Source organism: Candida metapsilosis (genome assembly GCF_017655625.1).
Source record: "Candida metapsilosis strain BP57 chromosome Unknown scaffold1, whole genome shotgun sequence".
In the NCBI taxonomy this organism is placed as follows: domain Eukaryota; kingdom Fungi; phylum Ascomycota; class Pichiomycetes; order Serinales; family Debaryomycetaceae; genus Lodderomyces; species Lodderomyces metapsilosis.
Window position 1 is genome coordinate 1,138,142 of NW_027138159.1, and position 24,515 is coordinate 1,162,656.

The window sequence follows — 24,515 nt, forward strand, 5'->3', positions numbered from 1 at the left end:
AAATTCAGTTTACAGTTCTTTATTGGAAGTCTATATGAAAATCCTCTTGAGAAACTTGATTTGAGTAAGCAACAAGATGAGCAAATCAGCCAAGTAAACAACAAAATCATATAATTCCAATGGTATCGGAATCAATTTGAACGGAAGTTTATTTACAAACAATTGAAACTTGACCTCACCTTGTGATTTCAAAAATTTCTCGTCATAAGTAACACCAAAGAATTGATAGTCAATACGAAGATACAAATCCAATTGCGCGGGGTCAAGTGATTCTTCAATTAACTCTTTCGTCTTGATGTACTCGTGGGAAATCCTAAAATCGAAAGGGAGTGTAGCGGGCCAGCACAATTTCACATTCAACAAATCTCCACCATCAAATAAAGTGTTATTATAATTGTTTAACCGCACCAAAATGGTCTTGCTCGGTTGTGTAGTGCTATCATATGGTAATACTATGACATTAGACAGCTGTGCTGCATACGGATTCAATTCATCGTTGATGGATGCTATTGGGTAGTCAAGAAGTACATCATGTGTGGAATTTATATGTTGCCAAGCTCGTTGAAGTTGGTGACTTTGGTGTATAGGTTCTGGATGCAGAGGAATGTCGTAATGTTGTGGTATCCGAAGTAGGTAAGTTTCTGTATTGGCTAGACAAAAAGGGACAAACAATATTAGCATCCAAAGCATCGTCGAGTGCTGAAAGATGAGAAAAAGGCGGTTGTTTTTCAGTGCGCAGAAAAGAGGACTACAAAACTCTCAATTGCAATTAAAATTCAGATCACTAGGTGATCCACTTATCTACATGTCTAGACATTTAATAACAAATGATATATTCACTTTAGCCCTCGTTGTATATGCTAGCACTGTGATATCCTCTAATAATACAAGCAAAGAATAGTTGTGTTTTTAGTTAGGCCTTCTAGGCCATGTTCCGAACCTCAGTTAGGCGTCTCTTCCTTCCTAACATCTCACCCCATACTTCCCTCCCCTACTGCACTGCATCTCTCCGTACTTTTTTCCCCCTGACTTTAAACTGAATTCAATTCCTCAGAAAAGCATACGAATCAACTCCAAAATGGCACCACCAGCAACTAAAAACAATAATACAAATAGCCACATCTTGGATACCGGATACTCAACTTTATCTTTATCCGATTTAGGCTTTCCCCATTGTTTTGTTACTTTCTTTTCAAACTTGGCATTAGCCGCTCTTTGTTTTGGTGTTTGTAAAGCCTGCTTCAGTTAGTATAAAGCTCGAGGGATGAAGCGTGTTACGCTTCTGAGCATAAATGCTTGCTTCACATACCATTGTCGTTTGTAGCTTGATAGATATTTGACTCGTTGGTGAAGAAAGTAAATGTAGATCAGAGTATTGAGAGCGTGTTGTTTTCTTTTTTTTTTCACGCAAGAGACCACGTCAGAAAGTTTTCTTGGGTGAGCGCTACCTGGTCATATAAAGTGCAGAAAGTTGTAGAAATATAGGGCTTATAATGCTTTAGCAGCTTTAAAATGGATTTGTGGCTATTGAGTGGGTCATATTTGACTATGAGTACTATCTTTTTAAATAAATTTTGATATTATTCTTTTGTAAATTTTATTTAGGGTCAAATTGCTGCAAAAGATTACATTTTTGGTAAAAGTCCTGCAGCAAAAAATTAAGGTGAAAAATAAAGAGCACTGTTACGGAGTAAAACCCATCCAATTGCTTTTCTTTCAACTCAAGTAGCTTAGAAGCAGCCTGATGATTGGTAACTAACAGCTGTAAACTGTTATAGAGGATGAATAGTCCAAAAAGAACAAAGTAGCGTTGCCCGGTTTCGATCCGGGGACTTCAGGGTTATGAGCCCTGCACGCTTCCACTGCGTCACAACGCTGTCGTGTACCGTGTTCAAAACTGTTGGTTCAACTAACGGGTTCAAATTTGAAGCCATTCCCAACACATTTATCGCGTTTAGGGCAGTGTAGATGATGCCAGTGAGTGCTCTCTGGATCATACGGCGATAGATAACATAACAGTAAGTTTTTGCAACCTTTTTTTGTGGAGATGTATCCATTTTGAAACCAGTTATCATGCTTATAGCTTTATGGCTGGCTCATTTAAAGGCTTAGAGCTTCGCTCAAACAACTTTGGCAAGAGAATCATCTGTAATTAGTTACGAGGGAGTCAATCTAGGTTTTATAGATGTGAGTTGTTGCTTAGAGAAATCAAGTAATTCCCCTTGCTTAATCTGTCTGAGGCTTGCCCAACAACATGACCTCTTCCCCCCACTATACACACTCCAGTCAAACCTCTCAACATACTAACTCCTGGTGTATACATCCCTACGCTATGTCCTGCTCCAATCTGCATATACTTTGTGCTTACTCGTCGCTACCAAATTAGGTACGTATCCCCACACATCCAAACATCAATAGTTAAGCAGTATTTGCTTTTCGCAAGTGACTTGTGACAAACAAAAATACGGACGCCTGCGTTGATAAAGTACTTCCCACCCCCCCTCCAATAGTTATCACCCTTCCACACATATATCTCCAAGACGAAGTCCAAACATGTCTGAGAAATACGCAGAAGGTGATCCTCTAGCAGAACCAGAAAACACCCAGCATCTTGATCTATCTAAATTATCGCCACAGGAGTTGAAGATTTACAAAATGTATGGTAAACTTCCAACAACACAACAGATATTAAGCTCTAAATTTCACGATAAAAAGTATTTCGACAGTGGAGACTATGCTATGCAAAAGCAGAAAGGTGGTGCGCTAAAGAATTTATCAGGTTTGGGCGGTGGTATTGGTGAAGGTATTCCTTCGAGACATCCAAGTGCTGAACGAATGAAGGAAATGTCGGTAAGAAATAGTATAAGTGCAAGCAATGCACAAATATTTGCCAATGGTAAAAGCGGGCTTTTGAATGAGAGTACACCCAAGCCTAGCGAAGGGTTGAAGAAGGCAAAGGAAGAGAATAGCAAGTGAAGTGGCAGAGAAGTAAGATTAACGAAGGAGAAAGAGAGAGAAAGGCGGTGAGTTACAGGATGATTTGCTATATTTTGTACAGTAAGTGTATAGGCGTTTGAAGAATTGATATTTTTTTTGAATTTCTAAAATGTATTTGTTCAAACTAAATTTCCAGAAAGGTCCTCGTGTCTTAGCAAGATGAATATTTTAACGAATCAAGATTTTAATGCAGCTATTCCACATTTCAGAGGCGTTCTTTTCGACAATCTACAATCGTCGATAAAGTTCAAAATTGTAGCCGCTGACGTAAAGCAAGTGAATGAAGAGAAATACTTGTTTGGGTCCATAACAATTGGTGAAGGAGCAAGATTGGAATTCACAGTGTCTTACGACAAGTTTTACCGCGTGCCAGTTTTTAGTTTCAGAGTCTACGTTGACGGTAAACTTGAATTTGATATCATTGAACTCGACGAGTCGTTGAAGAAGATCGCAAATCTTGTATTGAACAAATTAGTTGATATTTCCATAGTCGAACATCACCTACTACTACAACCCTGGTTTCAAATACACCCTTGTGAGACTTTGGAAACACTACATACACATATATCGAGCTTAGAGCAAGAGAACGCTTCCATTACCTACTTGTCATGCTGGTTCGGACTTTATGGACTTCCAGCCATATTTCCCCAATTTTCAATAAGACCAATTGTATATTCATGATATTCTATATATATGCTCAAGCAGACGATGAAACAGTTTTAACCTTTGTATCAGTGAATATACGACATGGATACTCTTCTGTATACATTCCATGAACACTCTCTGGTAATATTTCCCATTTGAATTTATTCAAGCTTGGAGCAACGATAGGTTCTCCTTGTTTACCCAAAATCTCTCCCTTGATTACGTTTTCTGGCAATTTACTCAAAGTTGAGGTTAAACTAACCACATTTCCTCCTTCAAACGTGCTCAACTCTTTGGTTCCCTTGTCACCAACAGATATTCTTGGGTGTTGACTGTTACCTAATTGCAATAATCCTGATAATTTAGTTTGGTTGAAACCGTGCACTTGAGGGTAATTTCTTCTGAAATCTCGCTTGAAATATGGGTTTCCCTTTATGTCACCAGCTGGGATTGTTATTGGGTCTTTGTAAGCTTTGGCTTCAGGTATTTTTGAACCTGGTGGTGGGTTTCTATACAATGGAACAAACATATTTCCTGATGATCTGTTGGGAGCTAATACCAAGAATTCTCTCAATTTCTCCCATATACCAGTTGGTCTACTGGTATATTTCTTCCACACTGGGACTGGACCTCCTGACATGGCTTTAATGTGATTATTGTGAGATAAGCGATGCTACTGTGATAAACTTAACCAATTTTAGAATTGGTTTTTTCTATTTTTTTTTTGTTTTTTCCCTTCATAATTGGTAGCAATTGGCTGGAGTTTCAACCAATTAAATTTTTGCAAGTAGTAATACAAGCGAGCTACCATTTGGCTTTAAATGGGTTAGGACAATAGCGTAAGAGAGACACTAAATCGAGCTACATGATCACATACCGTAATAACAGGAATGCTTGGTACAAATTGATACCAAATAAAATAACAAAAATATGAAAGGAAGTGGGTTTAGCTTCAAACCAGAAGCATCAACAACAATGACAACAACAGACTTTAACTTTTCTGAAACTTGTACCTTAACACAAACTGGATCACTTTCATAAGCTTTGACCTCTAAACTTTCATGAAGACTCTGACCCTAATTGACTTCACAGACTTCAAATATCCTCAACGACTTCTGACCTTTAATTAACTTATCTAATCAACACAATCTCCAACTCTTCCCCTATTTTCCATCTACCATCATCATTCGTCGTTGGCTCCGGATACTAGCTGGCCAGACCAGCACCATTGCACAACTCAGAACAAATCCAGCAACTTCAAACGCGGTCCAAGTGGTTCTCCGTAGAACAAAAAGTATTCGATAGTGATATTCGACTAATAAATAGTTCACGTGTTTTAATCTCACACTCAAGTATCCTGTATGGTTGATTCCCTTTAACAAAGGGAGGGGCACGAAATGACAATCATTGTACGGGAAAAATCCTTTGACTTCGTCGCGAGGACTTGGTGCTTAATAAAGGATCATCGCTTTGGATTCCCGTGGTAGTAAATAACTGCCGTTTACATCGAGCAGGCAGAGATTAAACTCTTTGCATCAGCACGTCAACACTTTGTTCATTTACCATTCAATGTCGAATTTTCTCCTATCTTTAAAACTTATAATATGACTAAGCATATAGTTCACGGTAAAGGTTGTGGACAAAAGTGTTAATATGACCCAGTGATGGTCTTTCATCCTCTTGGTTTTGTATACCTTCTCTGTCTTCTTCTTCTTCTCTTGTAGGTCTTTTTCTTGCACGTTTGGTAATCACATCTGCTGCTTCCTTTTGAATTTCTTTGCAGCGCTTAAACAATCTTCTAACACCAAACTTCAGCTTGTGTCGTGATTCATCAGTTGCTTGGAGGGGTTCCACCTCTTGTTCTGCTTCAGATGTAACTTCCAGGTACAGGTCCAGGTCCGCAAAGGTACTCTCGACTTGATATTCTGATTGTGATATTGAAAAGTGTGGATCTTCACGAACAGATGCGCCGTCATTCACAAACTCTTCTTCGAATTGGGCATATGAGGAGTAATTGTCATAACCTCCATACCCTCCAAGCATTTCTTCGTATTGTGCAAATGAAATGTAACTTTGTTGATTTCCATGTGCCTCATATTATTCATCCTCTTCATCCTCTTCATAATTTTGCGTTTCAAATCGTGCATCTTGTTGAGGTCCAAAGAGCATATCTGCTCGATTTTGTCTCGTTGGTACTAAAGACACCTGCACACCTTCCTCTGCTTGACTGTCAACAGAACTACCAGTATCCGATGTTGTTTTAGTACATTGACTTTTTGAAAATCTTCTCTTGAGTCCCCATTTTTTTGCATGCTTCGGTGTTTTCCTTTTCTCCTCGGTCTTTGCATCTTTGTGAAACACTTTATTTACCCAATTCTTTGTAGGTTTAAAAACGCTCGATTGATGGCTTTGGTTGACCAATGGGTGAAACCTCAGGACAACTTCTTTATCTGATCCTTTATTCTCTTCAGACTTTTTTACTCTATGCATTAATCTTTCAATCCATTTATCATGTTTTCTAGGTATCTTTGGTTGCAAATCTTGAGTAATAGGATGAAAGCACAGAACTCTTCTTGCAACTTCTGGTTGAGGTGTACTGTCTTCTTCAGTAGGAGTTTCAAATAGGCTGGCTAATCTCTTTTCAACGTTGTTTGGTTTCAGGTGATGAACTACTGATGCAAAATTGTCATTCAATGAAAAGTTGTAGTTGTTGTTTGCAACATTTACCATCTCTTGTGCAGAATGATGATGGATTACTTGTCTTGCATCCTCGGTAAGATCTTTATCATTGGATCCATGATTGCAGTTGACGTTGACATTCTCAACATTGATAAAGTTGTTGATGATTTGGATTGGTTGTTCAAAGTTTGTTGATGCAGTGTAAAAAATAGTGGGTTGTAGACTCAACAATGATTCCAATACGCCATCTTTGATATTCCTGAAGTGGTTGCTTTTGGTTACAGGAACTATGTCGTTGTTTGAGCTTGACTTTACAATAAATTTAGCTGGGCATTCCAAAATAATTTGATCACCTGGATGGAAACCGTAAAACAAAGCACCAGCATCAGATTCTGCTTTCAACTCAAACAAAGCTTTGAATTCGGAGTTGTTTAATAAAACTGGGTTGTAGTTGTTAACTTTTGAGGGCATCTTTGGAAATGTAAGCAGTTGAGTAAGTGTATGGTCAAGGAGTAAGTGGACTAAGGGGAATTCTTTTTTGCAACAGTCTTCTAGGCCTTTTATACTTTTGCAAAAAGGTAAACAAGGAGTTAATTCTGGTTACCTTTTGACCAGCAGAAAGATGCAACCCTTGATGTCATAAGAGATATATACGACGAGCACCTCTGATTGTGGCAAGATACAAAACACTATTCTTGCTTGATTAAGTATCGTCAAAAGTCAAATGTACTACCAATAATCGACGTCTAATTGTGGTGCGTGTAAGCTGATCCCTCACATTGAAATACACAGAATTATACTTGGTCCTCATTCTAACAAGCTCTAACAATTCTAGCTATTTAGAAGCTATGTGTGGGATAATATGATACGTGTAACTCTAGGCATCTAGCACAGCAAAATATGGTGGAATGAAGACGATTTAGACACTACCTCTTCAACAACAACAAAGCATATTATATTCATCCATTTGGTGTCGTTCAATGGTAGTAATAAGAAAGTCACATTGAGACTTTCCACGTCTCAGGGATAACTTTTGCAACACCACAGAAGTTCATAAGGACATCAATTACGGACACACGATTGAAAAGGGTTGCTATATGTTGAAACAAAAGTATGATTCATTGTAGGTGGTTACAAACTTGCTTTAGGAAGGATGAGCAGCGTGTATGGAGAATGAATGTGCATGGCTTTTGAAGAAGAATTTCTGAAGTGAGTAAAAAATGTTCAATTTTGTCGGAGCATGGAGAAGCTGAACGAATTGAACAAAAAGGAAATAGCCACGAACAGACCAAAATGTTTAACGAGCAAATGGAAGCTCATCTTGCAAATGTCAAGTTGGTGATAGATCATGTAACGCTATAGAATATCGCACTACTGCTATTAAGAATATGGAGATTCAACCTAGCGATGAACATACGACAATGAAGCTTCTGATTATATGGGGAAATATTCAATTTGAGGATAAAGGAGAGAGAAGCAAAAGTCAACTAGAAGGAGCTTTTGGTCGGTACTGATGAACGTGGCAGATTAAAGAGATGTCTATAGATGAGTTACATTCACATTTGAAAATAAACGAACCAACAACAATGGTTTCTAAAAACTTTAAAAAGACCCACCCACTATTAAAGCTGATGACGGTGAAATAATACAAGATCTATTGAATTCAGCTGTTGAATAGCGAGACAACCCAAATCAGCTGAAGCAGAGAAGTCAAAAAAAAAAAGAAAAAACGAGGTTGCCAATGCCTGAGAAGACCTTAAGACGAGCAATGCTTATTTCGCTTAGACCTGATGCATTTTCGAGTCTTCTGAAAGCCACGGTTAGTATTAACAATGGAGTTGCGTAGTTGGTAATCAATTACGATCTCAATAAATTAAGGATTTTCAGATCCACAATAAATTTAGAGAGCCACAGTTGTTATCAAAAGATTAAAAACACAAATTTGATACTCGAGGAAGGTACACATTTTACGGTAAGCAAACTCAGTGATGTGAGGGAGCCACAAAGGCTATCATAGTGCGACATCGCTTCAATTTGGCCAGACAAACGTGTATGATATGGCAATCGATATTTTCGGATTATTTTCCAAAATCATATAAAAGCCGAGGATGCTAACTGGTCCAACAAATCAAATAGATCGTCTTATATCTAACCATTTTTAACCTTTACTCGTAATTGTAATCCCATTAGGCTTAAATTGCTTTTCTTAGACAACAACAGAATTTCATCTTTTGAAAGTTTAGTCGATTATGCATAATATAACTTATGCACAATTAAATTGCGACCACTCTACTGTACAAAACAAAATGAAAAAGAAATTTTTTGCAGATACAAAAGTCATATATATATAAGAAAAAAAGTGTGGCGATTCGGATAAATTGATCACGTCATTAAGTGAGACAAATGCGGCTTTGGGAAGTTACCTAAACGCCGTAGTAGCAATAAAGCTAAAAAGTATCTTTGGCGGCTGTGGCAAACAAGGCATAGACCATGCATATCACGATAGAAGACAAATGCTTCCTAGTCCTTTACAGTCTTTGCAAACTCTTGATGTTCCAGAAGTATACTCTGCGATCTACTGAACTTTCTTCTACTTCTATCTTTTATAATCTATACGAATGAATTTTTAAAAAGGAAATTACGCCTGAATTTTACAAAAAGAGAAATTTTTTTCTTCATTAATTATAACACAAAAGCCAATCACTCTACTCTTCTCATTTTATCTAATATGCAGTTTCACTTGCTATATGTGGGTCAAGTTACGGCCTTTTTTTTTTCTTTTCTATTGTTTTATGCATAGTCCCTTAAATTGCCATGAACTGAACTGAAATGAACGAATTAGTTTTGCCTCCTCAATAAGGTGATGAGAAACAATGGAGAGTTAAACGGTAGAGATCTTATATAAGTTGCAGATAAAGACCATTTCTCCGCAAATAATTTCAACACTACCTTGTTCAAAAATTTTCAACTACATTACCAACAATGTCCCTATACCCTAAGGAATCATCACAATCCAAGGCAGAGGTGGAGGAGCATTCCGATATTTCATCTTTCGATCCAGATGCATTTTTAAAAAAGCAAATCGAGGAAGAGAGTGAGCATTCCATAAACTATCGTAATTGCTCATGGCAGAAAACCGCTGGACTTTTGTTTAGTGAATACATTTGTCTTGCAATTATGTCCTTCCCTTGGTCGTATTCAGTTTTAGGATTAGGTTTAGGGTTAATTGTCACTGTTATTGTTTCATTGTTGTGCTTATACACTGGATTGATCATTAGTGATTATTGTGCTGCTTATCCCCATTTACTCAATGTTTGCGATATTGGACAACACTTGATATTTGGTCAGAAATGGGTTTGGTATGCCACTGCAGTTGCATTTTTGCTCAATAATACCTTGATTCAAGCGTTGCATGTATTGGTAGGTGCTAAATACTGGAATACCATTAGTGACAACACCACAATTTGCTCCGTCGTTTTTGGAGTTGTTACTGCAATCATTTGTTTCTTGCTTTCATTACCTAGAACTTTCAGTCATTTGTCAGGTGTCGGCTATTTTTCAGCTATAACAATGTTCATTGCGGTCGTTTTAGCAATGATTTTTGCTGGTGTACAAAGTCATCCAAATAAATTCGATCCTGCCACTCCAGTGGTTTGGCATGCATGGCCACAGAAGGGTGAAAAGTATGTCAATATCATGTCAGCAGTTTTGAATATTGTCTACACATTTGTGGGTCAAATCACCTACCCTTCTTTCATTTCCCAGATGAAGAAACCTAGAGATTTTCGTAAAGCGTTGGTTGTTGTCACCATATGTGAATTGATAACTTTCGCATTAGCTGGCTCGATCATTTATGTTTATGTTGGAAATGCCTACATGATTGCACCAGCATTTGGATCCTTGGTTGGAAATTTCAAAAAGATTTCCTTTAGTTTTGCATTACCAACAGTTTTGTTTCTTGGATCGTTGTATAGCAATGTTTCGTCGCAGTTTTTATTTCACGAAATTTTCAACAAAGGAAGTGTGCATAGAAACGAAAACACTTTGTTGGGTTGGGGAGTTTGGATCGGTCTTAATGGTGGTTTATGGGCTATTGCTTTCGTCATTGCTGAAGTGATTCCATTTTTCAGTGATTTATTGAGTTTGATGTCATCATTGTTTGATTGCTTTTTTGGATTCATCTTTTGGGCATTGGCATATTTCAAGTTAAGAAAATTATACTACTACAAACAAGAAGGTGTACGTATCAACTTATTTGAGTTGTTTAAAAGATCTAATTTGTTACAAAAGGGAGAATTTGTTTTGAATGTGATAATATTCGCTTTGGGTTTTTACATATTGGGTCCTGGTTTGTATTCTACTATTCAAAGTATCATATGGTCTTACGAGGAAAGTTTATATGGTAAACCGTTTTCATGCGCAAGTAATGGTTTATAGATTTAGAGATGTTTAATGTAATAATAAATTAGAGGAATACAGTCTTTTTAATAAAAAATTGCGTGTATTCAAGATCCTATATAGTACTCATAGATCAGCAAAAAGCATATCGAAAAGCGGCAACGAGTTCATAAACTTAGACGATGGTGCACATGGAACCAATGAAACCACCTGGGACTTTAGCAACCCAGTTGTCCTTTCCAGCATCCTTCTTGTTAGAACCAGTATTAGCGTTGTTGTTAGTTTGTTGAGCAGCCATTATTAATTGTATTTGTTGTTTGTTGTTTGATGTAGATGTGGATTTGAGTAGAACGAAGACGGGAGTTTAGCCTCTTTTTATATTGAAAAATTTGACCGTATTGCAAGTGGTACGAGTAAGCCATTTAAGTGTAAATATACATGCTCTACATTTTCAGCAGAACCTGCAAGTCTTTCCAACACACAAAAAGTTTCGAAACTTAGTCTAACTACTAAAACAGAGGCTTGGCTTCAAAGTGAAGTTTTGAAATCTCAAAATGAGAACCGACAATTGCAAGTCTGCATTTCGGCAATGCACTGAAACCCCGTATTTATTTAAGGTTTCTAATTTTTTTTTTTTGCGGCAATTGGAGATTATTTTTTACTTGATTGGGGCACCACAATTGCTGCAAAATGCGATTCACGTAAAAGATTTGCCTTTGAAAATCTTATTAGCGTCAACTTGAAACAAATGCACTTGGCTTGAAGTGTTTTGAATCTTGAATCTTGGCGTTTGAGTTTTAATCATCTTTTTACAATCAGTACCAATCCTCGTGTTAATTTTTACATCATACAGGAATTGGATGAGAACATTTCTTGATCTTATCCACAACTTGAAACGAAACTTTAGATTGAAGTAAGTTTTCTTCAATTGTAATTCCTCAATGGGGAAACTTAATGCTTGAGACGAAACGGATTGTTTTGAACTTGACAAACTTGGAACAATACAGACTAGGTATATGTACTTACAAGATGATACTTGCGGGGTATGTGAAACACAGAGTAGCTTACTCGCTTTCGAGATTGGTTAATATCTATCTTGCATGGCGCGCTTAATTATGAAGACACCTATTCTTGAACCAATTTTTGAGATAATTTTCAACACGTTTGGGGTCTTGAAAAGATTATAAAAGGCCACTGAAATTTCCACAATCCCATCACTAACTCTTATTCTTCATCAAACAACAAATACAATCAACAATGGCTGCTCAACAAACTAACAACAACACCAACACTGGCTCAACTGCTAACAAGAAGGATGCTGGAAAAGACAACTGGGTCGCTAAGGTTCCAGGTGGTTTCATTGGATCCATGTGCACCATCGTTTAAGCTGGTGCTTCCTGCTGCTGTGAGCTTTATTTCTTTCTACGTTGAACTTCACTTTATACTTTTTATAGGGATCCCAATATATGAAATTTTTACAATATCTAACAAGTAGCAATTCTAATCTGCTTTCCCTTTGCTCTTCACTGATTGACTTAAAGCTTTGATCACAGAGAAGTAACTATTTACCGGGTGTCTGGATCACATCACCCATTTTAAAGTGATCACGAGTATCTACTCTATTATTTATCATTTAAACATCTATAATGTATTTTCTTGCGTGTCCCACACAATTGTAACCGGCCCATCATTAACCAACGCTACATCCATCATTGCACCAAATTCTCCATCCTTCACCTTTTCTTGGCCCAAGCCTTTCTTCAATTCATTCAACAACATTTCATAAAGCTCTTTTGCACTTTCTCCTTTTGCAGCTTTATGAAAGTCAGGCTTCGTTCCCTTCTTGACTGTTTCATACAAAGTAAATTGAGAAACAGATAATATCTCACCTTGCACATCGACAACTGACTTGCTCCATGGTTTTCCGTACCACTTTGTGGTTGTGTCCGCTGGCTTGGTCATATCTTCAAATATACGCAATGAAAGTAGCTTTTTGCTCAACTTTAATATATCGTCCTGGGTATCGGATGTTGAAATTCCAACCAAGACCATGAGGCCCTTGCCTATTCTAGAAACAAGTAAGTATATGCGTACGTGACCTTGCTTTTGTAATCAAACATACGACGATATTATCTTCTCATCAACTGTGACGGACGCACTCTTGACTTTCTGTACAACAACTCTCATTTGTATGGAGCCTTTTAGAAATCTGGTGTTTGTTACCAATTTTTTTTTTTTTTTTTCTTTTCAACAGGAAAGCGGCTCAAATTTTGGCGGACCGAATTTCCGTGAGATAAGAGACAGAAGTTCATACATCAAACTTGACTAAAGATATAAAAACATGTATTAAAGCCTATGTAAACTCTTTTTCCCTGAGTCATTTTCAATATTTCAATATAGGTTTATACACTCCAAAACAAAAGCAAAACGAGCAAGAAAGTATATAGGGTTGGCATAGTATCCAAAACACAGTGGGGGCAATATCTATCAGCAACATTTAAACAATGGTGCACATAGAGCCGATGAAACCACCTGGGACTTTTCTAACCCAGTTGTCCTTTCCAGCATCCTTTTTACCTGCAGTTGAAGCGGTGTTAGCGTTGTTGTTAGTTTGTTGAGCGGCCATTGTAGTATTGATTGTTTTGATTGATGAGGAAAACAAGTCGATTGAATTTAGAAGGAGATTGCCAGATATTTATAGTAAAATGAAAAGGGTACATGAAAGTAGTCGTCTAATATTGAGTTGATTGTTTACACGCAAGACAGACAAGTGGCATGATTAATTGTTTCATCGTCACCCATAAAGATGCTATATCCACCAAGAATTTTGCCATGGATGTTTCAAAAAGCTGCTTTGTACCCGTACATCACCATTTTTAACTCGTCTGAAACCGGATTTCCAGTACTGTGTATTGAGATAATTACTTGATTTGGAAGCCACAGACGGGGAGAAGGTTTAGAATAGTACGGTTTCAATAACAATCGAAGAACACAAAGTCATGATCAGAGAAGAAGACCGGGGAAAAAGCATCAGCCCATTCGCAATCTTTCGTCCGGTAATTACTCTGAAACGTCAAATGGGGCACAAAGCGGGCCCGACGTCACTTGTTAAAAATTGAGTCAAACTTTAAATTTAAAGTTCGTGTCCATTTTATCGGGAAAACATTTGTTTGTGTTCAGCCCTTCATGCTATTCCTCATTCTCATGGCCAAATTGGGTAATAAATCTGAAAAAAAAAAAGAAAAGAAATTGTTGCAAAAAAGATTTGCGAATGCGAAATATTATTCTCTTGTTAAGTTTACTTAGACAGGTGGGGTTATCCGGAGTACTACATATCGTATGTTTCAGGAAAAATACGCTGCTTGAAACGACGGTAACACTTTAAAGTGCACTTTTAGGTAATACTGAGCTTAACATTCCTGAAACACCCTCAAGTTTTATGCTTAAAGAACGTGTTTAAAATCGACTCTAAATTGTCTACGAACGCCAGCTCGGTCGATTATAAAAGGACCTCAATTGGACTTACTTTTGGAAAATTCCTTCTCTTATTCATTAATCAAAACAATCAATACTACAATGGCCGCTCAACAAACTAACAACAACAACGCTAACACTGCTTCAACTGCTGGTAAAAAGGATGCTGGAAAAGACAACTGGGTTAGAAAGGTTCCAGGTGGTTTCATCGGTTCTATGTGCACAATTGTCTAATTGTCTGCTTTTGGTGCTTCCGCATATCTCCGCTATTTTCAAAATACGTCGTTGCTTACTAGTCTAGTTTTATATCAGAATACAAAGAAAATTTTACAAAAACAACTTGCTTCTCATAAATCTCAGATGTTCACTTATCTCTCATCACTAAGTATAAACTTGCAAAAATACAAGATAGCAGTAGCAATTTCGTCACCGACAGGCTCAATATATTTAGCAGGCAATAAGAAACCATGGCCACCAGTGTCACGCAACTTGAATTGATATGCCCAAAATGCTCGGTTGTGATACATATAGTCCAATCCGGACCCTGAACCCAAATCAGGTAACAAATCTGAATCCTTGTCAATACATGCCGGCAAGACATTGTAATTGGTTCCCAGTTTCATTCTTATAGATTTGGCTATGCCCCAGGCCAATTCAATCAAATTCTCCTCATCTCTCGGTTGCTGATTGCACGAGTATGCATAAGGGTATAAAATCTCCTGCGAATACGAATGCAAATCAATGTACCCGTAAATACTGTGATCCTTGTTAGTGTTGTTCAAATATTCGTCCCACAAGCGAGATTCAAATGCTTCAAAGGGGAACTCTCCACTATATTCTTCACCACAAGCCCAATCAGATGACTTAGTCCAGTGGTACCCATAAGAATGGTCGATATCAATACCGAAACATTTTGGAATGGGAGTTTCTTGACGGTTTTTACGCCACAACCTATCATTTGTCCAGGTGTATTCATATCCATCAGGATTAATAACAGGAATAAACAAAAAGTCCAATTGTGTCAAAATCTTTGAATTGGGCCACGTACTGTAAAGTTTGATCAATTGGTATATCAAGTACAAAGTACTCGACACCGAGATCCACTCACGAGCATGGACCCCACCAGTGATGACAATAGTTTTCTTATCCTTATGTTTCACGTCATCATTTGGTGTCGAAAAGTGAACAACATTGAGTTTTCTGTGTTCAAATGTTTGTCCAATCTCCTCAATTTTAACAACATCAGGGTATGTGGATTGCAATAAATTCAACCATGACTCAATTGTAGTCAAATCGTGATATTCCTTGAAGAAAAGCTCGGATTGTACGTGGAAATCATTATCCTGGGAAAGAATTTGTTGCTCTTGCAATGGAAACGTCTCGTACACCCTTTGGCCCAAGTCCTCAATAATCGTACGGTATTCTAATGAAGGAAACTTTTCAATTAATTTTACAAGCTCCTCCTCTTTTATTTGAATATCAACAGTTTGTTGGCTATTGCTTTTTCCCCATTTGATGAATTGAATGTCTGGTTTTGTGAGAAATTGCTTTAAGGAAGGGTCGTTGGCGTAGGATAGTCTGATCACGACATCATCTTTATACTGAGCAAAGTCAATAGGAAGATCTTTTGGATCTAACTTGGAGTAGTGACTGTGCTGATGCAGCAGTGAGCTGAATATATCTGGTATGGTAAATGGAAATTGGAAACACCAAACTACCTGTAGTAGAAAGAGCAATGGTAATAAGACCTTCATGGCAAAATGGGACTCTGATGCAGAAACGTAATATATTCTGGAGTTCGAAAACAGCTTGATTCGAGGAAACTGTATTGATGAGTGTACAGATTGATTGCTTTTCTCCTCTCCTGTGAAAAATTGATGATTGATTTTTTCCTTCTCCAATTTAGATAAAAGATTTTAGGACAAGAAACAATACAGAGATTAAATGACAGATATTAGAGTACTTTGTTGAAAGAAATAAGGCTTCTTGGTGAATTAAGATTGTTTACTCTTGATAAGTACAATGAATCTCGCGAAGTACGCACGTTAATGGAGTTCCACAAGCAGTATTATTTTTTTTTGCAACAATTTGGCTAAGAAATTACTGCTCCTGTATTCGGAGTTTTCCTATGGATATCTTGCCCTGTCTTTACTCTGAGGTCATCTATTTGATGTGCTTTCCACGTACGTAACTCCAACCAAAAGAAGGGTTACGTTTCCCGTCTTGTATGGAACTTCAAACACGATTGAACTAATTGTCGCATGACTCCTTTTCCTCAACTTGGGCTAGCCAATCCCAAGGGAATCTCTAATCTTCTTAACCAATAGATCAGCTAGAGGTGCATAATAACTTTGCACCCATTTGATAATGACTAATTACGGACCTGCATGTAAGAACAAATTTTTCAATTCAAGAAAATTAAAGCGCACTTAACTTTTGACTCGTCCCTCTTCTCATTACACGAACAAGACAATAATGCAAAAGAGGTTGCTAAATTCTTCAGCCAGTCTTCTATTGAGAAGATTGAGACCCACTGCAAACACTTTTCGCCTGTATGTGCCTAGTGCACATTACTCAACTGTTAAATCGGTAGCATTCACCGCCGATACTTACTCCGCCAAAGTCCAACGAGATCCAAAATACAAGAAGCTCGATTCTTCAGACTTGAAGTTTTTCAAATCAATTTTGCCTGAAAATAGTATTGTTACTGATGCTGATGACTTGTTGTTCTATAATGAAGATTGGATGAGAAAATATCGTGGACAATCAAACTTGTTACTCAAGCCAAAGACTACTCAACAAGTTGCAGACATTTTGAAATATTGTAATGAGAAAAAACTAGCTGTTGTTCCTCAAGGTGGTAATACTGGATTGGTTGGTGGATCCAACCCAATCTTTGACGAAATAATTTTATCCTTATCTTCATTGAACAAGATTAGATCGTTTGATCCAGTTAGTGGTATTTTAAAAGTTGACGCTGGTGTGATTTTAGAAAATGCAGATCAATATTTACTGGAACAGGGGTACATTTTCCCATTGGATTTAGGTGCTAAGGGATCCTGTGAGATTGGTGGAAATGTTGCGTGTAATGCAGGTGGATTGAGATTGTTAAGGTACGGATCATTACACGGCAGCGTTTTGGGTTTGGAAGTGGTGTTACCAGATGGTACTATTTACGATTCTATGCACTCTTTGCGTAAGGACAACACAGGATACGATTTGAAACAATTGTTCATTGGATCTGAAGGTACCTTAGGTGTTATCACTGGTGTCTCCATACTTTGTCCTTCAAGGCCACAGGCAACAAATGTCGCATTCCTCGCCGTCAAAGACTACGAAACTATACAAAAGGTTTTTGTTGAATCAAGAAAAGAGTTGGGTGAAATTTTGTCGGCATTTGAATTTATGGACTTGAAGTCTCAACAGTTAACAAAACAGCACTTGGGACTTGACCATCCAATAGAAAGTGGTGAGTATCCATTTTATGCATTGATTGAAACTTCAGGGTCAAACAAAGATCATGATGATGAGAAATTGGAAAACTTTTTGGGAAATGCCATGGAGAATGGATTGGTTGAAGATGGTATTGTTGCTCAAGATGAGTCCCAAGTACAAAGTTTATGGAGTTGGAGAGAAAGTATACCAGAAGCAAGTGCAATGAACGGTGGTGTTTACAAGTATGATGTTTCAATCCCCCTAAAAGACTTGTATGGTTTGGTCGAGGCAGCCAATGAGAAATTGGCCGAAGCCAACTTGGTAGATTTCGAGGATACCACAAAGCCAGTCGTATCAGCTGTTGGTTATGGACACATTGGTGATGGAAACTTGCATCTCAATGTTTGCGTTCGTAAGTACACACCAGAAGTGGAGGCAGTATTGGAACCTTTTGTTTACGAATGGGTTTCTTCAAAGAAGGGGTCGATCTCAGCAGAGCATGGTTTGGGATTCCAAAAGAAGAACTATATTGGATACTCCAAAAACCCAACTGAAATTGCCTTGTTGAAACAAATCAAACAACATTACGACCCAACAGGAATTATGAATCCTTACAAGTATATATAAGTAGTAGTTTAATTAACAGGATCATTTATCTCATTCTTCAAAATTGTTTAAGAAATTGGAGTCTTCTGCTCTCCAATGTGGGGAAACATCGCACAAAAATTGTAACTTTTCACCGAATGTTAGAAGAGATGCTAGCAACCGCTTTTTGAATATTTTTAGCCGATGAACGCAACCAAAGAAACAAAAGACAAAATGTAACAAACACGGGAAATATAAAAAAAAACGTTTTCTATTTCTACTTCCAAGTTATGTGTGTAGCGATGAGGGGTAATGAGTTAGTCGTGTAGGTATTAAATATCTTCAAAGGTGGAGATATACTTGTAATTTATGTCCGCTTTGCTCTTTCTACATGCATATAATCGGGTCTTTGCGGACCCAATATCCCTTTAGGGATTAGTAACACGTTGTGTCAACAGTATAATGACTACATAATTTGTAGAAAGACAGTGGGGGTGGGATCAGACGGTTGGTGGTTGGTTGCAGTTAATTTGGTTTTACATGTGCGGATTTATGTGTATGTACTGCACACAACTCCAGAAATATATTCCTCGGCAACAAATTACTCCGATGCTAGTAAAGACTTCTCTCCACAAAATTGAAGTAATCCAAACAGAAAATGGATACTAATGCGGTGAATCATTCCGACAGCATGGCTAGGCACATATAGCCAAATCCTTAAAGATGGTTGTATTTCTACATCAAAATCGCTCCTCCATTTCGTACAAGACGATTGAATTTCCAATACCCTGATAATTTTGCACACTCGCAAGAAGGCTTCTTTTGATTCATCAACTCAATTACATTCCTCAATTAATATGGCGTCTTTGTTTCAGGAAAATTCAGAAAACATCTGGAAAACTTTTCTCGATGGCTTTCCTTTAGACATCAATTTGGCAGGAAATGCGCTCCCATTACCAGGCACCGAAGAGCCAGGTTTTTCACCAATATACAGAAATGCTTACTCCCAGAAAGAATTGATGACGGTACCTTATCCTGGACTCACTACGTTGTATAAAACATTTGAGCTTTCTGTTGCCAATAACGGACACAAGCGTGCTTTTGGTCATAGAGTTAAAAATGCCGATGGTACATTTGGTAAATATGTTTGGCAAGATTACAAGACTATTCAAAAAAGAAGAAACAATTTGGGGTCGGGCTTATTTTTCGTGTTGCAAAATAACCCATACAAAACAGATAGCGAAGCCCACCAGAAGTTAAAGTACGACCCATTGAGTGACGACTCCTTTGTCTTGACCATTTTTTCTCACAACAGACCTGAATGGGTACTTGCTGATTTGACTACGGCTGCTTACTCCATGACAAACACTGCTTTGTATGATACCTTAGGCCCAGATACTAGCAGATACATCTTGAGCCTTACCGAGAGTCCAGTTGTCTTATGTTCCAAAGAGAAAATCAAAAGATTGGTTGAGTTGAAGGAACAAAATCCAGAAGAACTAAGTAACTTGATTTGTATTGTTTCTATGGATGATTTGACCACTGAGGATGCATCGTTGGAAAATTATTGCCATGATCACAAGATCTCATTGTTTGACTACAACCAAGTTGAAAAGCTTGGAGAAAATAATCCATTAGCTCCGATTCCTCCCAAGCCTGACACTAATTTCACCATCACATTCACTTCTGGTACTACTGGTGCACACCCCAAAGGAGTTCTTTTGACACACAGAAATGCCGTTGCAGGTGTTACATTTTTACTTTCAGCAATTACATTACCAAAAGTTGACGCCGTCTTGTACTCTTTCTTACCATTGGCTCATATTTTTGAAAGACAAAGTATGCACTTTTCCACCGCTTTAGGTGCAGCAATTGGGTTTCCTCAAGGACCCTCGCCATTGACTTTACTAGATGATATTAAGGTCTTGGAACCCAACTTGTTGGCGTTGGTACCAAGAGTGTTGACAAAATTGGAGGCGGGCATCAAAGCACAAACCGTCAACAATGATGAAAAACCAATTTTAAAGAGCTTATTCACCAAAGCTATCAACGCAAAGTTAGCATTACAAACCGATCCCGCCAATGAAAATACCAATCCACCACACTTGTTGTATGATCGAGTTTTAGGAATGTTGCGTAAAAAAATGGGAATGAAAAACCTTATGTGTTTTATGTCAGGTTCTGCACCAATAAGTCCAGAAACTACGAAATTTTTAAGGGCTTCATTGAACTGCGGAGGAGGTCAAGGATATGGTATGAGTGAGACTTTTTCTGGTATTATGGCTAGTTCCATCTATGAAACAGAAGCCAGCTCATGTGGTCCTGTTTGTGTTACCTCTGAAGTCAAGACAAGAGATTTACCAGCAATGGGATACACTTCCGCAGATGAAGGTGGACCAAGAGGCGAATTGTTGGTCCGCGGACCACAAGTTTTCCAAGGATACTACAAGAACCCAGAAGAGACCGCCAAGAGTTTTGATGAAGATGGTTGGTTTTACACTGGAGATGTTGCTCGTATTGATGCAAAAACAGGCCGTACCTACATCATTGATAGAGTAAAGAACTTTTTCAAATTGGCACAAGGAGAATACGTTACACCAGAGAGAATTGAAAACACATACTTGAGTTGTTTCCCATACATCTCTCAAATGTTTGTCCATGGAGATTCATTGAGAACTTACTTGGTTGGTGTTGTTGGATTGGACCCTGTTGCAATTACTCAATACATCAAGAATAGACATCACGAGACCATCGATGATCCAGCCGATTTGATTAGATTTTTCCAAGATCCAAAACGTAAACGTGAATTATTAATCGATATGAATGCATCACTCGGCAATAAGCTACAAGGATTTGAGAAAGTACACAACATTGAAGTTGCTGTTGAACCATTATCAGTTGAGAAAAATTTGATTACTCCAACTATGAAGATTAAAAGAGCAGTCTGCACAAAGTACTTCAGAGAAACTTTGGATAAATTATATGAAGAAGGTTCACTAATCAAGAACGACAAATTATAGCTTTATAGAATTTGAGCTGTTGAAGTTGAAATGTTGTGGATGTTTGATTACATTGTAGAGGTGCGGATTTAAGAACTCTGTCACCTTCGCTTATTTTATTAGTGGGTTCCAACTAGAGTGATAATATGTAAACATGGACGTTTAATAAAGCACATTCTATACAATTTGATCTTTATGTCCGTCCCATATATGCGCAATTTATTTCAAATTGCATAGTTGGAGGATATTTGCCTGTTGATTTAAAAGATTGTTTTTCCTTATCGCGGGGTGCTCAAACGTGGGGCAAAAAAATATCTTAAATCCTTCTTGTTGAAGAAGAAAGGAAAAGTGGGATTAACATAACATCCGCACCTAATTTATCCAGGATTTTGGGGTAATACATAACAATAATGTCCATGCGCGGCGGTTTTGTAAGGAGGAATTCAACATTCATTCTTGCTATTACTTTTGCATCCTTCCCACTAATTTTGAAGTTGTGGGTGCATGAAAATACAATAGAAGATAAACTCTCTTTACAAGCAAGGAAATTACACAATTCAAATAATATGGTGCCGAGGGGTGGGTGCTGAGTTCTTCATTGAAACTCTGGAATATATAAGTGCTAGATCCGCTCGACAAGTTTCCAGTTTTCAACATTTCTGTAATAATATATCTTAACGACATTTTCATTCAATAATCATGGCACCATTATTCAAAGAAAGCCCAGAAGTTATTTGGAATACTGTATCAAATGGATATCCTATAGACATCAATTTGATAGGGAAGGCACTCCCACTTCCAGGTACTGAAGAACCAGGATTTTCACCAATCTACAGAAATGCTTACTCCCAGAAAGAATTAATAACAGTTCCCTATCCTGGAATCACCACCTTGTATGAAACATTTGAACTTTCCGTTGCCAATAACGGGAACAAACCTTGTGCGGGTCATAGAGTTAAAAATACAGATGGTACATTTGGTAAATATGTTTGGGAAGATTACAAGACTATTCAAAAAAGAAGAAACAATTTGGGATCAGGGTTGTTTTTCGTCTTACAGAACAACCCATACAAAACAGATAGCGAAGCCCACCAGAAGTTGAAGTACGACCCATTGAGTGATGATTCCTTTGCCGTGACCATTTTTTCTCACAACAGACCTGAATGGTTAATTGCTGATTTGACATCAATTGCATATTCCATGACTAGTACTGCGTTGTATGATACATTGGGTCCAGACACTAGTAAGTACATTTTGGCTCTTACCGAATGTCCAGTTGTTTTATGTTCCAAAGACAAGATTGAAACGTTGGTGAAGTTGAAGGAACAGAATCCAGAAGAATTGAGCAACTTGATTTGTCTTGTTTCGATGGATGATTTGACTACTGAGGATGCATCGTTGAAGAACTATTGCCATGATCACAAGATCTCATTGTTTGACTACAACCAAGTTGAAAAGCTTGGAGAAAATAATCCATTAGCGCCAATTCCTCCCAAGCCTGACACTAGTTTTACCATCACGTTCACTTCTGGTACTACCGGAGCTTACCCGAAGGGAGTTCCTTTGACTCACAAAAATGCCGTTGCTGCTCTTACATTCATGTTTTCGGTGATGACGTTACCAAAATCTGATCCCGTTATGTACTCTTTTTTACCGTTGGCCCACATCTTTGAAAGACTGAATCTTCACTTTTACACCGCTCTTGGAGCAGCAATTGGGTTTCCTCAAGGACCTTCTCCAATAACTTTATTAGAGGATATTAAATTTTTGGAGCCTAGTTTTTTGACTGTGGTGCCAAGAGTGTTGACAAAATTAGAGGCCGGTATCAAAGCGCAGACCATCAACAATGATGAAAAGCCAATTTTAAAGAGCTTATTCACCAAAGCTATCAACGCAAAATTGACATCCCAATCCGATCCCGCCAATGAAAATACCAATCCACCACACTTGTTGTATGATAGAGTATTGGGATTATTACGTAAGAAGTTGGGATTAAAGAATCTTGTGTCCTTTGTGACAGGTTCTGCACCAATCAGTCCAGAAACAGTCAAGTTCTTGAAGGCTTCATTGAATTGTGGGGGAGGTCAAGGTTACGGTATGAGTGAGATGTTTTGTGGTATTATGACCAGTTCCGTCTACGAGACTGACGCCAGTTCATGCGGTCCAGTTTGTATCACTACCGAAGTCAAATTAAGAGACTTACCAGCAATGGGATACACTTCTGCAGATGAAGGTGGACCAAGAGGAGAGTTGTTAGTTCGTGGGCCACAAATTTTCCCAGGATACTACAAGAACCCAGAAGAGACCGCCAAAAGTTTTGATGAAGATGGTTGGTTTTACACTGGAGATGTTGCTCGTATTGATGCAAAAACGGGCCGTACCTACATCATTGATAGGGTAAAGAACTTTTTCAAATTAGCACAAGGAGAATACGTCACACCAGAGAGAATTGAAAACACATACTTGAGTTCTTTCCCATACATTGCTCAAATGTTTGCCCATGGAGATTCTTTGAGAACTTACTTGGTTGGTGTTGTTGGGTTGGACCCTGTTGGAATCACGCTGTACATCAAAAACAGACATCACGAGACCATCAATGATCCAGCTGATTTGGTTAGATTTTTCCAAGATCCAAAGCGTAAACGTGAATTATTGATCGATATGAACGCTTCGGTTGGTAACACATTACAAGGATTTGAGAAATTACACAACATTGAAGTTGATATTGAGCCATTATCAGTTGAAAAGAATTTGGTTACTCCAACCATGAAAATCAAGAGGCCAATCTGTACCAAGTACTTTAGAGAAACTTTGGACAAATTATATGAAGAAGGTTCACTCATCAAGAACGACAAATTATAGCTTTATAGAATTCGAGTAATTTAAGTTGAAGTAAATTTTGAATCACGATTGTTGATGCTGATTGCTTTATAGAGACTGAAATCCTGATTTTCGAAGCTCCACCTTACCTTCTAGTTACCATTGTTTTCATCTATGGGCTCTGACACCAGTAATAATATGCCACCACTGAAGGACGGGTAATCCCAAGAGACTTTAATTTTGTACCCGTCGCGTAATATGCACGATTGTTTTTTATCTTGCTTTAGTTACGGTCTGCCTTTTTCGGTGATCATTTTTCGTTATGGTGGGGTGCGTCTCTGTCGGAAAAAGGAAGGAAAAACGGGATTAGCATAACATCCGCACCCTATTTTCATACAAAATTTTGGGGTTATACAGAACAAAGAAGTTTATGCAAAGCGGTTCTCTAGGTGGGCAAATCTATATTCTTTGTTTGCTTTACAT

General features: G+C 38.0%; 11 protein-coding genes across 11 annotated transcripts; 5 read left to right on the forward strand and 6 right to left on the reverse strand. All coding sequences in view use genetic code 12, as the record gives it.

Annotated features, from left to right (window-relative positions):
* Window positions 1-30: 30 nt before the first annotated feature.
* I9W82_000495 (uncharacterized protein) lies at window positions 31-1,312 on the reverse strand (the record flags this gene model as incomplete). Its single annotated transcript, XM_067694075.1, has 3 exons — window positions 31-506; window positions 1,065-1,236; window positions 1,310-1,312. The coding sequence occupies 3 exons, from the start codon at window positions 1,310-1,312 to the stop codon at window positions 31-33; spliced, it is 651 nt and encodes a 216-aa protein (XP_067550521.1).
* Window positions 1,313-2,553: 1,241 nt separating this feature from the next.
* Window positions 2,554-3,678, forward strand: I9W82_000496 (uncharacterized protein; the record flags this gene model as incomplete). Its single annotated transcript, XM_067694086.1, has 2 exons — window positions 2,554-2,942; window positions 3,153-3,678. The coding sequence occupies 2 exons, from the start codon at window positions 2,554-2,556 to the stop codon at window positions 3,676-3,678; spliced, it is 915 nt and encodes a 304-aa protein (XP_067550522.1).
* Window positions 3,679-3,694: 16 nt separating this feature from the next.
* NUO2 (Nuo2p) lies at window positions 3,695-4,282 on the reverse strand (the record flags this gene model as incomplete). Its single annotated transcript, XM_067694097.1, has 1 exon — window positions 3,695-4,282. One exon carries the CDS (start codon window positions 4,280-4,282, stop codon window positions 3,695-3,697), a length of 588 nt encoding a protein of 195 aa, XP_067550523.1.
* Window positions 4,283-5,250: 968 nt separating this feature from the next.
* On the reverse strand, window positions 5,251-5,685 carry I9W82_000498 (uncharacterized protein; the record flags this gene model as incomplete). The annotated part of the gene is made up of 1 exon (XM_067694108.1): window positions 5,251-5,685. The coding sequence occupies one exon, from the start codon at window positions 5,683-5,685 to the stop codon at window positions 5,251-5,253; it is 435 nt and encodes a 144-aa protein (XP_067550524.1).
* A 54-nt stretch (window positions 5,686-5,739) lies between these two features.
* On the reverse strand, window positions 5,740-6,792 carry I9W82_000499 (uncharacterized protein; the record flags this gene model as incomplete). Its single annotated transcript, XM_067694119.1, has 1 exon — window positions 5,740-6,792. The coding sequence occupies one exon, from the start codon at window positions 6,790-6,792 to the stop codon at window positions 5,740-5,742; it is 1,053 nt and encodes a 350-aa protein (XP_067550525.1).
* A 2,511-nt stretch (window positions 6,793-9,303) lies between these two features.
* On the forward strand, window positions 9,304-10,758 carry I9W82_000500 (uncharacterized protein; the record flags this gene model as incomplete). The annotated part of the gene is made up of 1 exon (XM_067694132.1): window positions 9,304-10,758. One exon carries the CDS (start codon window positions 9,304-9,306, stop codon window positions 10,756-10,758), a length of 1,455 nt encoding a protein of 484 aa, XP_067550526.1.
* Window positions 10,759-12,360: 1,602 nt separating this feature from the next.
* I9W82_000501 (uncharacterized protein) lies at window positions 12,361-13,345 on the reverse strand (the record flags this gene model as incomplete). Its single annotated transcript, XM_067694143.1, has 2 exons — window positions 12,361-12,787; window positions 13,233-13,345. 2 exons carry the CDS (start codon window positions 13,343-13,345, stop codon window positions 12,361-12,363), a joined length of 540 nt encoding a protein of 179 aa, XP_067550527.1.
* Window positions 13,346-14,561: 1,216 nt separating this feature from the next.
* Window positions 14,562-15,947, reverse strand: ECM14 (putative metallocarboxypeptidase; the record flags this gene model as incomplete). Its single annotated transcript, XM_067694154.1, has 1 exon — window positions 14,562-15,947. The coding sequence occupies one exon, from the start codon at window positions 15,945-15,947 to the stop codon at window positions 14,562-14,564; it is 1,386 nt and encodes a 461-aa protein (XP_067550528.1).
* Window positions 15,948-16,668: 721 nt separating this feature from the next.
* Window positions 16,669-18,255, forward strand: AIP2 (D-lactate dehydrogenase; the record flags this gene model as incomplete). Its single annotated transcript, XM_067694165.1, has 1 exon — window positions 16,669-18,255. One exon carries the CDS (start codon window positions 16,669-16,671, stop codon window positions 18,253-18,255), a length of 1,587 nt encoding a protein of 528 aa, XP_067550529.1.
* Window positions 18,256-19,070: 815 nt separating this feature from the next.
* Window positions 19,071-21,233, forward strand: I9W82_000504 (uncharacterized protein; the record flags this gene model as incomplete). The annotated part of the gene is made up of 1 exon (XM_067694176.1): window positions 19,071-21,233. The coding sequence occupies one exon, from the start codon at window positions 19,071-19,073 to the stop codon at window positions 21,231-21,233; it is 2,163 nt and encodes a 720-aa protein (XP_067550530.1).
* Window positions 21,234-21,911: 678 nt separating this feature from the next.
* On the forward strand, window positions 21,912-24,074 carry I9W82_000505 (uncharacterized protein; the record flags this gene model as incomplete). Its single annotated transcript, XM_067694186.1, has 1 exon — window positions 21,912-24,074. The coding sequence occupies one exon, from the start codon at window positions 21,912-21,914 to the stop codon at window positions 24,072-24,074; it is 2,163 nt and encodes a 720-aa protein (XP_067550531.1).
* Window positions 24,075-24,515: the final 441 nt, after the last annotated feature.